General features: G+C 38.7%; 1 protein-coding gene and 1 long non-coding RNA gene across 2 annotated transcripts; one reads left to right on the forward strand and one right to left on the reverse strand.

Moving 5' to 3' along the window:
• Nucleotides 1–1461: 1461 nt before the first annotated feature.
• On the reverse strand, nucleotides 1462–13608 carry LOC119074472 (jmjC domain-containing histone demethylation protein 1). Its single transcript, XM_037180614.1, has 7 exons — nucleotides 13320–13608; nucleotides 6496–6656; nucleotides 5199–5264; nucleotides 4269–5133; nucleotides 3711–4209; nucleotides 3332–3639; nucleotides 1462–3264 (listed from the first exon to the last, which is right to left on the reverse strand). The coding sequence occupies exons 1-7, from the start codon at nucleotides 13371–13373 to the stop codon at nucleotides 1954–1956; spliced, it is 3264 nt and encodes a 1087-aa protein (XP_037036509.1). The 5' UTR covers nucleotides 13374–13608; the 3' UTR covers nucleotides 1462–1953.
• LOC119074474 lies at nucleotides 12191–13147 on the forward strand. Its single transcript, XR_005087199.1, has 2 exons — nucleotides 12191–12764; nucleotides 12823–13147. It is a non-coding gene; the product is annotated as an uncharacterized LOC119074474 (long non-coding RNA).
• Nucleotides 13609–14272: the final 664 nt, after the last annotated feature.

The raw sequence follows: 14272 nt of genomic DNA on the forward strand, positions 1-14272 counted from the left end.
TCGAAAAATTGACGATTTTCAAAGAGGTCCGGAGGACGGCGCGATCCTGATACCTTCAAAGTAATGGTACGGGATGTCATCACTAGGTACCTAGATTAGAACCTTATAAAAATCGCCAAGGTTAAGTGGTCGCGCCGACAACAGCATCACTTTTTCAAAGAAGAGCAAAAAAAATGACACCCCCGTGAAACTTGAGTCACTCTAGCTCATTCGTATCAAAACTTTTGATAGAAACATTTTGCCTTTTATTCTTCCCTGAACTCTAACCTTTCGATTGACACCTTAGACGATATGATTCGAACGCGATAAGTGCGATCTGTAGTCAAGTTTTAGAACTAAAGTCGACCTACGACGAAGCTGGAAAAACTTAAACTTATGATTGGAAATAAAATTATGTTAAATTGATCAGGAGGCCTGAAATATACGTTTCGGATCCTTTTTGGAAAGAGTAAAACCATCGTTTGGTGTTGAAATGTCTTAGCGTTGAATTAAGAAGAGAAATGTTTGTGGTGATGTAACCTAGGTCAGAAAAAACTCAAAATCTGTGTCGAAATATTAAGTTTTCTCTGATTGTGGCTGCATCACCACACATTTTTTTTTATAATTTATTCAAAGGTAACACATTTCCACACCAAACTATGTTTCTACACTTTCCAAAAAGAATCCGAGTTCCGAGTGCAAATATAACAATTTTGCGTCCAAATGTCGGCAACGAATTCCTCTCAAACTGCCGACTTTTCACCGAAATGGTCAATGGACTACATCCAAAACTAATTTGTATTTAAAGCTAACACATTCAGGCCCGTTATTGCGTTCGTACATTTTTGAAAAAGGATGAATAGCTATCAAGAAAAATGAAATACGAGACACGCAAATGTAGGCGATAATTTCAGCTAAGCGCCAAATAGACTCACTAAAGGTATTGCAAACCATTGACGGATCATAGAAAAAGAAGTAATTCTGCGTCCAGTCGAATTTGCAGTTAGAGATGAGTGAGTCACCCGAAAAAGTAGGCAGCCCACACCCTATCGAATGTCATGGGCAACAAATGTCTATAGTTTGCTTTGGGATCGAGATCAGTTGCAATATTTGTGTACAAAGAAATTAGAGGTATCACTTCTGAGTGCAGCGTCATATTTTGTTCGGTGTAACTCTGACGATTTCAAAATAGTTGATTGAAAGTGCTGAATATGACAACGACAGCATTCATGCTGTTGAAAAAGTATTTCAACACTGAAGTGAATTTGGCGCTACTCTCATATTCACCCGAAACTTGGGCTCCGTCGGTTCCACCGACTGTTGTGGCATTAACATCAGTTTGGTTTTTATACCTTTTTCATACCTTGGATTGCACGCTCCTATTTTATTCAACTTACCACTGCGCGACTACCCATCATACTTGTAGCATGAATGCCATATAGCTTCCAGCAGGAACTTATTTTGAATAGAAATCACGTTTCATCGATCTTCTAATACATTTTATTCAAATTCTACGACAAATGGAACGAATAATATGAACTACAGTATAATATGGCTGTACATTGACTATGAACATCTAAAGTCTTGTTAAAATCAAAATTCTCTCTACTTATAAGTTAAAGTAACTACGATATTGTTACGATATACTGCTTGAATTGAACAATTACTCTGCTCTGTGCTCACAATGATATATTTTTGTGGAAAAAAGTCTTTTCATAAATTTCGGTAAAAATTCTCGCAAACATTTCACCTTCCGTTCATTCTAAGGTACCAGTTCTGTGTCTCGAAATTTTTGTGCGACAAATTTCGCCAGAAAAACATTCAAAATGTGCTATTGTCATCACGAAAAGTGGTCAAGTAATAATTTTATAAGTCTTACACAAAACAAAAAAAAATTCAAAATAAAAATTCAAAAGCGCGCGGTAACTTTCCTAACTTTCCTCTGCTCATTTCACTTACGAATTTCCCACTTCATTATTTGTCAACCTTCCTCTTATCGACTAACTTAACATCTCTAACCTGCAAATTGTGCTTCGATTTAGCAGCAAATTTTATCACAGCTTGCGTGGACACCTGAGGAACATGCCTTAAGTCGAGCCACGTTAATGCCTCACATTTACTTAAGTATTCTAAACACGATTCGGTCACCAGTTTGCAACTGCTCAGGTCCAATTCGACCAGCGTATTAATCGCACTGGGACAAGTGCCGATTTGAGCCACACCAGCATCGGTGACCCGTTGACACGACGACAAATCCAAGTGTGTCAACGACGGAACGCCTTGTGTTATGTACCGCAAAGCCACATCCGATATGTCTGTACCAGCGAGTTTCAGGGTCTTCAAGTTCCGGAGCCTCGATTTGGAATCGGTTAGTCCTGGTCGGGAGTCTTTTGGTGGCGACAAAATGTCTCTGATTGCTGAATCGTTCAGTCCACGGACAAAGCTCAGATCCAACGATTGTAGTGGGGGACACAGACATGTGTGCAAACCTAAAACAGCGGCGATCGGTATGCCTTGCATACTTAACGTTTTTAGAGCTGGAATTCGAGCAATTAGCCAGGCCAATTGTCGTTTAGCTAAAACGGTCCAATCCAAAACTAAATACTCAGGTTGACGTCGTACAATCGCAGCCAACAAACTGCTCGACAGTTTATGATGTGAACAGTTCATATTCTTCCACAATGACGGATCGACGGATAATGTGGACCATGTTTTGCATACCATTGAACATGTGACCAATGTTTCAGACGGTAAATATCGAAAAACGGTTAGCATACACGTCGGATCCAGTGCGTAATTGATTGCTGGAGAACTTGACGTGTTTGGAACATTGCCTGGTCTCACAACGTACGTTGGTTTCTTTAAAACTTTGGTGGTGGAACCAACGATTTGTTGTGCTAGCTGAGTGCGTAGCGTACTTTTCTTTCGCGGAACATTCGAGTCGATAATCTCAACTGATTCGTGAAGGCTACTGCTTATGCTGCCGTCATCGCTCTTTCGCCGTTTAATGATAGTATGGCCATCGAGCGTAGGAGTTTCTGGTGGTGTTGGACTAAGATTTTCCTGTTTCACTTCCACCTTGATGAGATTCATAACGGGAGCCGGACTGTTGACGAGTAACTTGCGAATGTTTGATTTTGAATCAATTTCTGAGTCGCTGGACATTCCAACGCCATTGTCACCACCTCCTAACGGAGATAGTTTGTCTGGAATTGATGAAGCATCGCTGTTCACTGACATTCTTCGAATCTCTGACGACTTTTGCCTGGCGCGAAAATGTCGAGGCTGAAAATGAAAATGGATGATTACCATGATGCAGTACTGAATTCCACCGTGTTAGCGCAACACCTACCTTATAGTCGTTATTCTTCCCAGCATCACAACATTTTGGGCATTCCCAGCTGTTGGGCAAGTCCTCATTAACGACACCGGATGCCGTCTGTGTGCTCTGCTGTGCACATTCGGGATGCGAAATTTCATAGCAAACTGAACATTCCATTAGAGATGATGGTCCTTCCAGTGACGATTGTAATTTTGCTTGTGGAGAAACGGGAGTCTGTTTCCATCCGTCCAGATTACAGAACACACACTGTGCGGTTACAGGCAACATTGGTTGTAGACATTGGCGCATCATACACGTCTGTTTTGCACGTCCAGGACCTGTATCATAAAAAGGGAGGAACGGCTGCAATTCCACTGACTGACAACAAGTCTTGCTATTCGAAACTTACCACCAAATTTCACCATATCCAAGCAGAAACTGCACTCCCCACAATCAGACCGCTGACAAGCCTCACAAATCTTGCATCTCGTTCGTCGACGTCTCGGTGCATTCGCCAGATTTGATCGATCCAAACTGTGACCCGTTGGCGATGTTGATGACACTTGATGTTTCTTGTATGGTCCACGCGGGCCAGTCTTATTTGGTAATTGGTGCGGAGTAACGAACTGTTGTCCAGAACCGGATTGATCTGATGAACTTTCAACGGCGTAACCAGTGTCGTTATCGGCTAACGATTGATTGTCGTCATATTGAGCTTCAGGTATTTGAAACGATTTGTTCAAGTCGGGATGAAGTATTGCTCGACCGGTTATGGCTGCTTCGGGACTATCTTTACAGTGACGCTCGACTAAATTTCGAACGTCTTTGATCAGTGCGACGGGATCTTTGATGAGTTCAGGTACGTTTTTCTTTTGTGATGGCAGATCGTACAAGTACATCACGATTTCCTGTCGAAGGGAGAACAGTTTGGGTTTTGTCAATTTAGTCAATAAAGTCAGAGGCTAACCTTCAATCCAAATAGTTCGTAATGCGTTAAATGTACGTGCGGTGTATCGATCAATTCGTTTTGACGATCTGGTTCGCCTTCCAAATGCGAACGACCCAATAGCGTGTAGACATACTTTGCCAGGACATACCAAAGCATTTCGGTGAAGAATGGGTACCGGAATTTCTGTGGAACTTTGGTTGTATCTTCGACCTGAGCAATTTTCAACTGCTTTACAATACCAAACGAATGCAAGAAATTGCCTCCAAATACGAGCGAATCTGTTGGCGTATAAACTGCATGAATCCATCCACTCGGTATGAAAAACGTGTTGCCGGCGGTCAGATAAACACGGGCACACTTCTCCACCGTATCGCCGAAGAAGATATCCGACTGCTTTCCGGATAGAACCCACTTCTCGAAGAGCACCAAATTTTTCTCGGTCGGCGGTATCAACCAGAACACTTTGCTGCCCTTTAATATGTGGTACCAGACCGACGTACCGCCAAAGTCTATATGGAAATCGGTGAAGCAATTTTTCACCGACATCAAACAGTATTTTTGCACTTTCGGATACATCATGCGATCCAAAACGTTCGTTTCTTCGGTCTGTGCCTCTTTCAAGTGACTCGGCCACACAACGTCACACCAATCGATCATTCGCACCAGTGCCGGACTTTCAATATAATTGTCCAGCCGGGTGTGCGAAAATTCCAACGAAATGACATTCTGCAACTTGTCCTTGTGCGGATTGTCATAGTACTCTTGCCATTCTTTCATCGTCATTGTGGTATTTTTCTGTGTGTTCACGTCCATCACGTCCAGTTTACGCTTCGATCCTACACACATTCGTACATCTTTTACGGAGAAATTCGGTGATGGGACTCTGGGAGGTTAGAAAGTTGTTATTTAGAAAAAATGTTGGATTCGTCAACGATAAAAAGGCAATACCTGATACCGAGACCAGCCTTGTCTTTGAACAATAGTGGGATATTGAAGCCATACTGTTGCACGAACCTGAAATTTATTGAAGAAGAAATTTGTGAACAAAACTTTCGTGCGATGTGATTTGTAGATTTGTAATCTAATCGTACGTAAATATCAGCTGTGGGATGTTCCTAAAATTGTACGCTGAGGACACACTTGTGCAACCGAAAGAAAGTTCTGACTGGCTGCTACGTCTTCTCAGACAACTTGCAGAAGACACGCAATCGAAAAAGGTTGGTAATTAAAAATGCGGAGCCTCCAATTCACGACCTGAAATATCGTAAGACTAACAGTTTGAAACACTTTTCAAAAGTGAGCGATAACTGGAGTCCTTCTCCTTGGAGTGTATTTAACTTATGTAGTCGACAATCCTTTTAATTGAAATATGGATCTCTGGCGCACTGATTTGTGAAAGGAAAATAATTGAGAGTCAGAATGAGTACAGCCGTTAAAAGGGAAACAAGCCCGAATTAAAGTGTTTGTTCTCATCCACTTCATCAAAAGCCACCACAATTAGAAGAAATGGAAGCCTTGTTTCAACAGCCAGTGACAGATCATTTGCTGAACTTGAGTCTACAGCGGTGTCCTTGAATCGTTGCACAGATGTTATTTATTGAAAATTAAACCAGAAGAGTATACAGAGGCTGTATTACACCTGTAAATCAACTCAATAGTGTAATGATCAACTCGTATGCTCCCCACTAATCTAATACGTTGCCAGTGTGCGAGACGAGAGAACAAAACTCAACCTTAGATAGTAGTGCAGCCAATAGTTGAGTACCGGCAAAAGCATTGTTGGGAGAACCGGTGTTCGATTGCTACAAGTCTTGCTCTTAATAGATGGCATTAGGTTCGGTTATCAGCTTACCACTGACACACTAAAATATGAGTAGAACCATAAGCATGGAAACTACCATTGGTAATTGGTCTAGCCCCAAGCTCTTCGTAGGTTGTTAAGACATATTATTGTTATGGTTGTAAAGCACAGTAAGTAACAAGAAACAAATTTGATGCAAGAAAACCTTGAAAAGATTACTTTTACTTTAAATAATCGATGTGACAGCATTTCTTCTCATACCTAAAATACCGTTACAATATCTAAAAATGGAATCAAAATCGATTCAGCGAACAATAATCATCTCTAATTCAGTGCACCGTGTGCTACGATGTATTAAAGCAAGCCACTGCCTCTGTGGTTGTTTATTTCTTGATTATAATCGAATTGAGAAAAGAGAGAGCAAATGGAAAACTCGTCACTTACCCGACAGTCAAATCTGATCCAATCATTTCACGAACCATACCGCTCTGCGCGAAACGATCGGATTCCAATTTCTCGGCAACACTAAAGCCTCGCACCCCTTCATGTTCGTCATCACCCAGTGCATATTCCTCTGCGTATAATTTGCGCTGTTTGCGTTCACGCTAAGTAAATCGGTATAATGATATCATGCAACAGCAGCACCACAAAAATTGAGCATGAAAATAAAAGGAAAGGTAATTTTTGTTAGGCATTTTCATTTTGTTGACTTTTTTCCGTCGTTGTTGTGTTGTTAAGAACGATATTCTCGAATGAGGTTTCAGCTAAAATATGCATAGGCTGATCGGTAATATGTGATGTGGCGGCATTATACATACATATATGTCCGGATTTTTGTTATGTATTTTCGTTGAGTTGATAACGAGAGTGGCGTGTGTATGAACAATAAAATGTGGGTTGAGCAATTATGAATTTAAGCATTGCATATTGATTATGATTATTATTTAAATTGAGATTGACGTTAACGCCACACTGGATGAATGCATTTAACGAAAATATTATATCTCCGGTTCATTGAAGAAGGGGACCGAGTTGATGTTTTGCTTGTCGACTGAGAGAGTCTACATGATTTTCGTCACTCATCGGTCTTATAACACGAGTGCTAGGAGGAGCAGCCACGATGTTAAGTTTAAGTCAATACATGGCGGGCTTGAACAAAGTCTAAACTAAAGTGTCTTGCAAATGAAACTTTTTGCCAGAAAACTCTCCATGCTTTTAACGTTTTCCGTCTGAACTACACTCCCAGCCATTGACAAGAAACTTTAGTTCGGACTTTGTTCAAGCCCACCGTGAATATGAAAGCACATAAATGCAACAGTGTTAAAAGCGATGGACCCTTTGCAAATTTGTAGCCTCCATTTAGGAGGAAAAATTTTCGTTTTTTGATGATTTCTCTGAACCCACTTAGAGAAACATTATCAAATTACATATATTTAAACAATCTGTAAATGTTTCTCCAAGTGCAAGTGGGATACGTTTGACCAACAAATCAATTTTTCCTTTAAAGTAACACAGTTTTGCGTGCTTTAATGGTTTTACTTTTTCAAAAAAAGATTTTGGTTCAGAAAACGAATATTTTTCCACCTAAATGTAGGCTACAAATTTGCAAAGTGTCCATCGCTCTTGATGGCTTTGATTTTTCATAAAACGATTTTGGTTCGAAGAAATCATCAAAAAACGAGTATTGTTCCGCCTAAATGTAGGCTACAAATTTGCAAAGAGTTTATTGCCTTTAAGACGAATCTACACATGGCTAAATTGTTGTCTACATTTCGGGGCAAAATTATTATTATTTTGATGATTATTTTGGACTCGCATCCTTTTTCGAAAACGTACTACCATCGTTTGGTATTAAAATACGTTAGGTGTCAGTAATGGTTGTAGTGATGTAACCTAACTTCGAGAAAACTCCAAATAAGTGTCAATTTTCGTGAAATATTCAGTTATCTCGGACTGAGTTACTGAAAGCTAACACATTTTAACATCAACTGATGGTCGTACTTTTTCCGAGTCCAAAATTATCATCAAAATAATAATAATTTTTCCCCAAAATATAGGCAACAATTTAGCCATGTGCAGATTCCTCTTAAGTAGTCAGTCGCAAGCCAGATCTTCCAAAAAAAATAATCCATTTTTGTTCATTGTGTTGCGTCAAGGGCCCAATAGAACAAACTGACAAATTAAAATGAAAAATCATATATTTGAATGTGTGTGTGACAGCCTCGTGTACAGACAGTACACGGGACTCTTAATGTCTAAAGCAAAGCAAATTTGACGTTTTTGTGTTAGTGGTGTGTGTGATATAATTTTTCAAAGAATTTCGGTCATAATTCCTTCATAATTCCTCTAGGTAGTCTACCGCTATGTGTTGCATTGACAAGTTTACAATTCGTATTTTCACCTCGTTAGGCTGCAAATTAATATTCGATTTTTAAAACTAATTTAAAGTTAAAGTCAACCAAAGGACTATTTAATCATTTTGAGGGCGTGTGGGACGTGTGTAAGCATTGTGATTGTATGAGTGGACTAGCTGGTAAAACCTGAGAAGAAAATTTCGACACAATTTTTGCCGACTTTAACTGTATTCAAATGGCGCATCATGTAATTAAATGTTGTTAAATAGAACAAAATTACAGACGTTTCGATCCGTGGTAAGTGATGGGCAACACGTGGCGAAAGTCGTTCTTTTTAAGAAAATATTCTCTTCAATTTACTAACCCAAACGTGACAACAGCAAACGAAAATAAACCATTGGGATTAATGAGTATAGCTGTACGGTATCTTTCAACAAGTTTTCATATTATTCACCATCGGACATTTAAAAACACGAGTGTTCTTAACCCGTGGTCAACATCATAACTCGCTAATAGCTAGATAGGACTAACACCTATGTACAAAACAATGAAGGATTTGTAGCTCGGAAGAATTTGTTACTCTCGATGTCTCGAACTCTAATAAATAATTGTCAGGAAGAAATCTTAACTCTTATGAAGTTGTAACTCGAAGCGTCGAGCTCTCGTGGAAAACTGTTGCGACAAAAAGCAATTCTCGTGAAGTATCTTCCAAAGTTAAATCGACAAAAAAAAATGAAAATGGCAAGAAAAATCGCCAAAACGTGAAGTTTAGCCAAGAACCAAGATGAATAATCAAGGAATGAGAGTTGGTCGCCCATGGTGATACTTCACACTTTGGTGATTTTCTTTGAAGAAAGGCCAACTCTCATTTCTTGGTGGTTCATCTTGGTTCTTGACGAAACTTCACGTTTCGTTGATTCTCCTTGGTGAAACTTCTCACTTTGGTTATTTATGTGTAGCAACGAAATTACTGAGGAAACAACATCGTTTCCCTATAATAAACTATTTGTCGCTAAAGCATAAGTAGAAAAACTTGCGAAAGTTACGAACACGCTTGCTATGGAAAACTTTGAACAAATTTCAGGTCAAACTAAAAACTTACAGAATGTAGTCAGACAGACAATGCATATTTTATCAACGGTGCACGATAGAATCCCTGTCATACTGATTGTCCTTTCCATATTTATTCATAAATTTGAAACGAAACGAAATTCGAATAAAATACTGAATTCACATGTTTGGTGTGGCATAACTTACAAACTACTACGAAAAATTTGCATAACTTGTAAATGTGACGAGACGTTGCAACGTGACAACCGGCCATCATTCCACACAGAACAAAATAAGTTCGGATATCTCCTGATTTGTGAGAGTCAGAGCATCGGAGATTTCTTTTCAATATTAGTTTATCTGGAAAAATTATTGATTGTTCATGGTTTGTACAGTTTAAACATGATAGGGGTGGTGGCACTACAGTCAATGTCAAGAGTCTAAATTATTTTCCATTGTGTTGGGCACCTCTCAAGTTCGTACAATGTTGATCATCGACTGGATGGGTCAAAAGACGCGCGTGTGATTAGTGTTTCATAGACCATTCGCACGTGCGTGCGATTAGTGTATAATGAACTAATCGCACGCGCTCTCAAAACAAAACGAAGTCAACTAGTGATTTCTTTTACAAAATGACCGAGGTATAACTACTGATCCATTTTACAAAATAAAACTAAGTCATCTAGTGCCTCCTTTTACTAAATGACCGATACACAGCCACTTATTCCTCCTACAAAAGAGAACGAAGTCACCTAGTGATTCCCTTTACAAAATAAACCAAAGTCAAAAGTAACTCCTTTCACAATATGACTGAGACACAATTACTGATCCGTTTTACATAATAAAGCTAAGTCATCTAGTGACTCCTTTTACAAAATGACCGTGATACAACTACTGATTCCTTCTACAAAAGAAAACAAAGTCACCTAGTAACTACTTTTACAAAAACATAAGCTACGTCGACCCGTATGAAACAACTATCAGTTTCAAAGCATCAATCATATTACAATATTACACTGTAAAACTGCATCTCTAAATAATTAATGAAAATAGCTTGAAAATGACTCAAAGAAGTGGACAGTGCCGGACTGGCCCTATGGTCGTTCGGGCGATTCCCGAAGGGCCTTTTGATTTTTGTGTGGATAAAGGGCAACGACGGGCCTTTTGAAAAAATTATCCATATAACGCCCGAAGGGCTTTTTCGAGCCAGTCCGGCACTGGAAGTGGGCAAAAACACTAAAATCCAATATGGCGGCAGCTATTTTATTAGTGCTCCAAAAACAATACCTTTGCTTTACAGTTAGACATACCTTTTAAACTAAAATAAAAAAATTCACGAAAATCAGATGAAATTTACACAAGATAGAAGCAAAAAGAGTAACCCTAACTTCCGATCCCATCATCCGATATTGACAATTTTTTCCCCTGTTAGGGGAGGTATAGATTTCGTCAGCTGTGCCTAACGATGCCATTGGTTGCATAGCTCCGAAGATTTATATGCGAAAAACCAGTCCCCTATAATAGCTCTAATTTTACGATTACGAAACGGGAGCAAAACAGTTTATCAAAATCTGAATCGATTTACTCAAGTTAGAGCGGTGACAAACATTACATAAGGAACTATTTTCTCGTTGATTTCGCATCTCTGGACAACCACGTAAGGTTTCCCCCTACTCAGGTAATGCCAAATATAACTGAATACTACATCTTCAGAATTGCTCCGCACTTTGCACCATCTGTGACTGATTCATAGGGACAATTATTCGAAAAAAAAAAGTTTTAACGTGCGACTACAACCACAACTCTGCTACTAGAATGAAAATAAGAAATATTTGGAGTGTAAATAAAAACACACAACACATCAACGCACTTCAAGCATGAGTCGTACTCTGAATAGGGTACTGAAACTTCACAATATGTCACACAACTAAAAAACACCGGAAAAATATTTTCATGTAAAATAGAGTACTTTCTGCAGCAGACCACTATGATCACTTTAGCTTGGAGTGCGTTGAACACAAGCAATAGATATCTTTGAAAATTTGAAGGCTTTTTGTCGTTGGAAGAATGAGTGTTCAATGAACACTGTTCATGCTAGTAGCAGTGCTGTGCTACAACACAAATAAACTAGAATTCTAATACTTTCTGACTAGCCAAAGATTAGGGCGCGTGCGAATAGTCTATCAAACACTAATCGCACGCGCGTGCGAATAGTCTATGATACACTATTTGCACGCGCGTGCCAGTAACATCGGCCAAATTAATAGGACAAGATGACTATTTGTAAAACAATGAGAAAATCATTCCTATTTTCGATTATCACAGTATTTCTGCACAGAAAAGGGTACCTATGAACTTTCCGAACTAATTTTTAATTCGAACGATTCATTACACTTGATTAACGTAAAAAATAGAAATTGTTGTCGCACCACAAAGACGCTGTGATTTATTTTGTTATATCAACACCATACTTATCGACTATATTGGTCATTTCCTCTTCCTCGGAAAAATAGTTCAGTCTTATTGTGATGGCAGTGCAATGAGGTGTTACGAAGACAAGTTATTGTGATTGACATTGTTCGTAAGACTAAGTCACATTAGCCGAAGTCAAAGAACGAAAACACAATTGTCATCAATCTCATTAATCAATTGAAAAATCGAAAACAATTTCCCTTCAAATGTGTACCGAATGTCTGATGTTCTTGCTCATTCTCTCGCGTTCATACGATATACAGCATATTATACGCCCATGATAAGCGGCACATTTAAGATGCTACAAACTGCTAATCACGTTTAATGATTATACAGACATTTCAATACGGTCACTTTCAATACGAAACAATAAATTATATTCCAGCAATTCAAGTTCCATATAACACACCAATGCTCTGCTTATACACACTTTAATCGTAACTTTAACAACGAAATTGCATTTTCCCCACTTCGTATAATCTTGTTTGAACTGTCGCATATTATAAGAAACAAGTGAAAATTGGTTTTGTAATTCGGTTACCGAAGAAAACACCGCACGATGCAGAATGAAGAAGGAGAGTGATTTCGTTCTCTACGGTAGAAAAAAACTCGTCAGATTTATTTCTACGTTTCTTTCAGCTGAAGTCAATGTAAATCTCATATATCGCAACCGATAAATACCTATATGGGCAATCAAATCAAATGTATGCAATTCTGTCGTCGCATAATAAAATGAAATAAAAGTCTCACACCCAACTCTCGGAAAGCTCTGAATTTCCAGAGGCTGAAAGGGCGAAACATTCAATTCCACATCTTAGAAGACCAACCGTGTATATAGTAGGTGTACCACCTACCTATATAACTTCTACTAAACTGTTTACACAAATAAAACCAGAAACTCCGGCAGTTTGCATTGATGATGGTTCGGGTACACAAAATGTACAAGTGGAAGTGGTGAATCGTGTTTGCCGAATGAGACATCGTGAACGATATTCCATTAGACGTGCTTTGCAGTGAAATGTAATAATTTTGCTGTTGAGTTATCAACTTGTATTCAACAGACAACGATGCGCGTTCATAATATATATGGGGAACACACACTAGAGGAGGTTCCTATTCACTGTGCAGACGACAATTTCAGTTGCGATAACAACGATTCTCTTTCCATGAAATTTTGTACATTTCAGTAAATTGGTTCTCGAGTAAAACGTATTTTGAATTATGTTTTGTAATTAGTCGGGAAACTAAGTAAATTTGTTCTACCGAAAATTTACAGTATGGCGTCCACTTGTTTCTTGTCTCGAAAACGATTCTTCTTTTTTTTTGAAGTAAAAACCATGATTTTGATGTAAAAATTCATTTAAGCTTCTCGTTGTTGTACATCATACATACCAATTGACGGCGATGTGCTGACGATTTTCCTGACGATATAGCCGTTTCCGACATCACATTCACCAAATTTATTTGTTACGATTGACCACCAACAACAATTAACTTCACTGCGGCCAATTAATTAATTTGATCGACACTTTTCGGCACTTTTTTTCCACTTTTTCTTCAATAAAACACTCCGCCCGGGTCGTCACTTGGCAGCTGGCAAACGTTTCGTTACAAAAATTAATTTTTCTTTATTCGCTCTTCACACGTCCGTAGTCGTCGATGGCATCGCCATTAATAAAGCTAAAATTGAAAACGAAAACGGTACGAAGTCGCATTCGGTGCTATTTGTTATCATTCCATTTCATTCAATTTTCGGTTGAATGAGGAGAGTAGCAAGTGGAATTTGATTGTATTGTTTCACACACTCGCAAACATCGAACGTATATGCGTATGGATATAACAATGGAAAATATGTGTAGCATTACAACTATTTGAGGGATAAACAAATATGCGCATGGACGGCGAATGTAATTTTTTTTTATGTTTATCAAGTTGTCGGGGGGTATGGTTGAAATGAAAACAAATTTATTGTGTAAAGGGAAGTAATTGTGTAGTGCATGTCTCCTCTTCTTCTCAGGATATGTATCGTAACGGGTTTAAGAGTTACAAAATCATCAAATTACGTATATCAGTCGAAGGACATTTTTAAGACGATTAAAACCATCCAGCACACCCCCTCCCAATTTTAAGGTGTATTTGCATCGAATGCAGTAAATGTAATTTTAAACCAGTGAAAACATAATTAATTACGCACAAACTTTTGCAATTACCTAGTGAACCGGTTGGTTGCTCGAGCCGAGGGCGAGCAATGCAATCATACGAAAATATCTGTTTGATTTGAAAAAAAAGAAGATCATTGTCAGTCGAACAGCGGTTTCTTCTTAATTTAGTGTCAAATGTAGGGT

The sequence above is a fragment of the Bradysia coprophila genome, unplaced genomic scaffold (genome assembly GCF_014529535.1).
Source record: "Bradysia coprophila strain Holo2 unplaced genomic scaffold, BU_Bcop_v1 contig_151, whole genome shotgun sequence".
Classification (NCBI taxonomy): domain Eukaryota; kingdom Metazoa; phylum Arthropoda; class Insecta; order Diptera; family Sciaridae; genus Bradysia; species Bradysia coprophila.

Coding starts and splice junctions, on each gene's coding strand:
- LOC119074472 (XM_037180614.1), bottom strand. CDS start 13,373: ATGTCGGAAACGGCTATATCGTCAGGAAAATCGTCAGCACATCGCCGT. Junction 4,210..4,268: donor ACGAACTATTTGGATTGAAG/GTTAGCCTCTGA, acceptor TCCCTTCGACAG/GAAATCGTGATGTACTTGTA. Junction 3,640..3,710: donor GGATATGGTGAAATTTGGTG/GTAAGTTTCGAA, acceptor TTTATGATACAG/GTCCTGGACGTGCAAAACAG.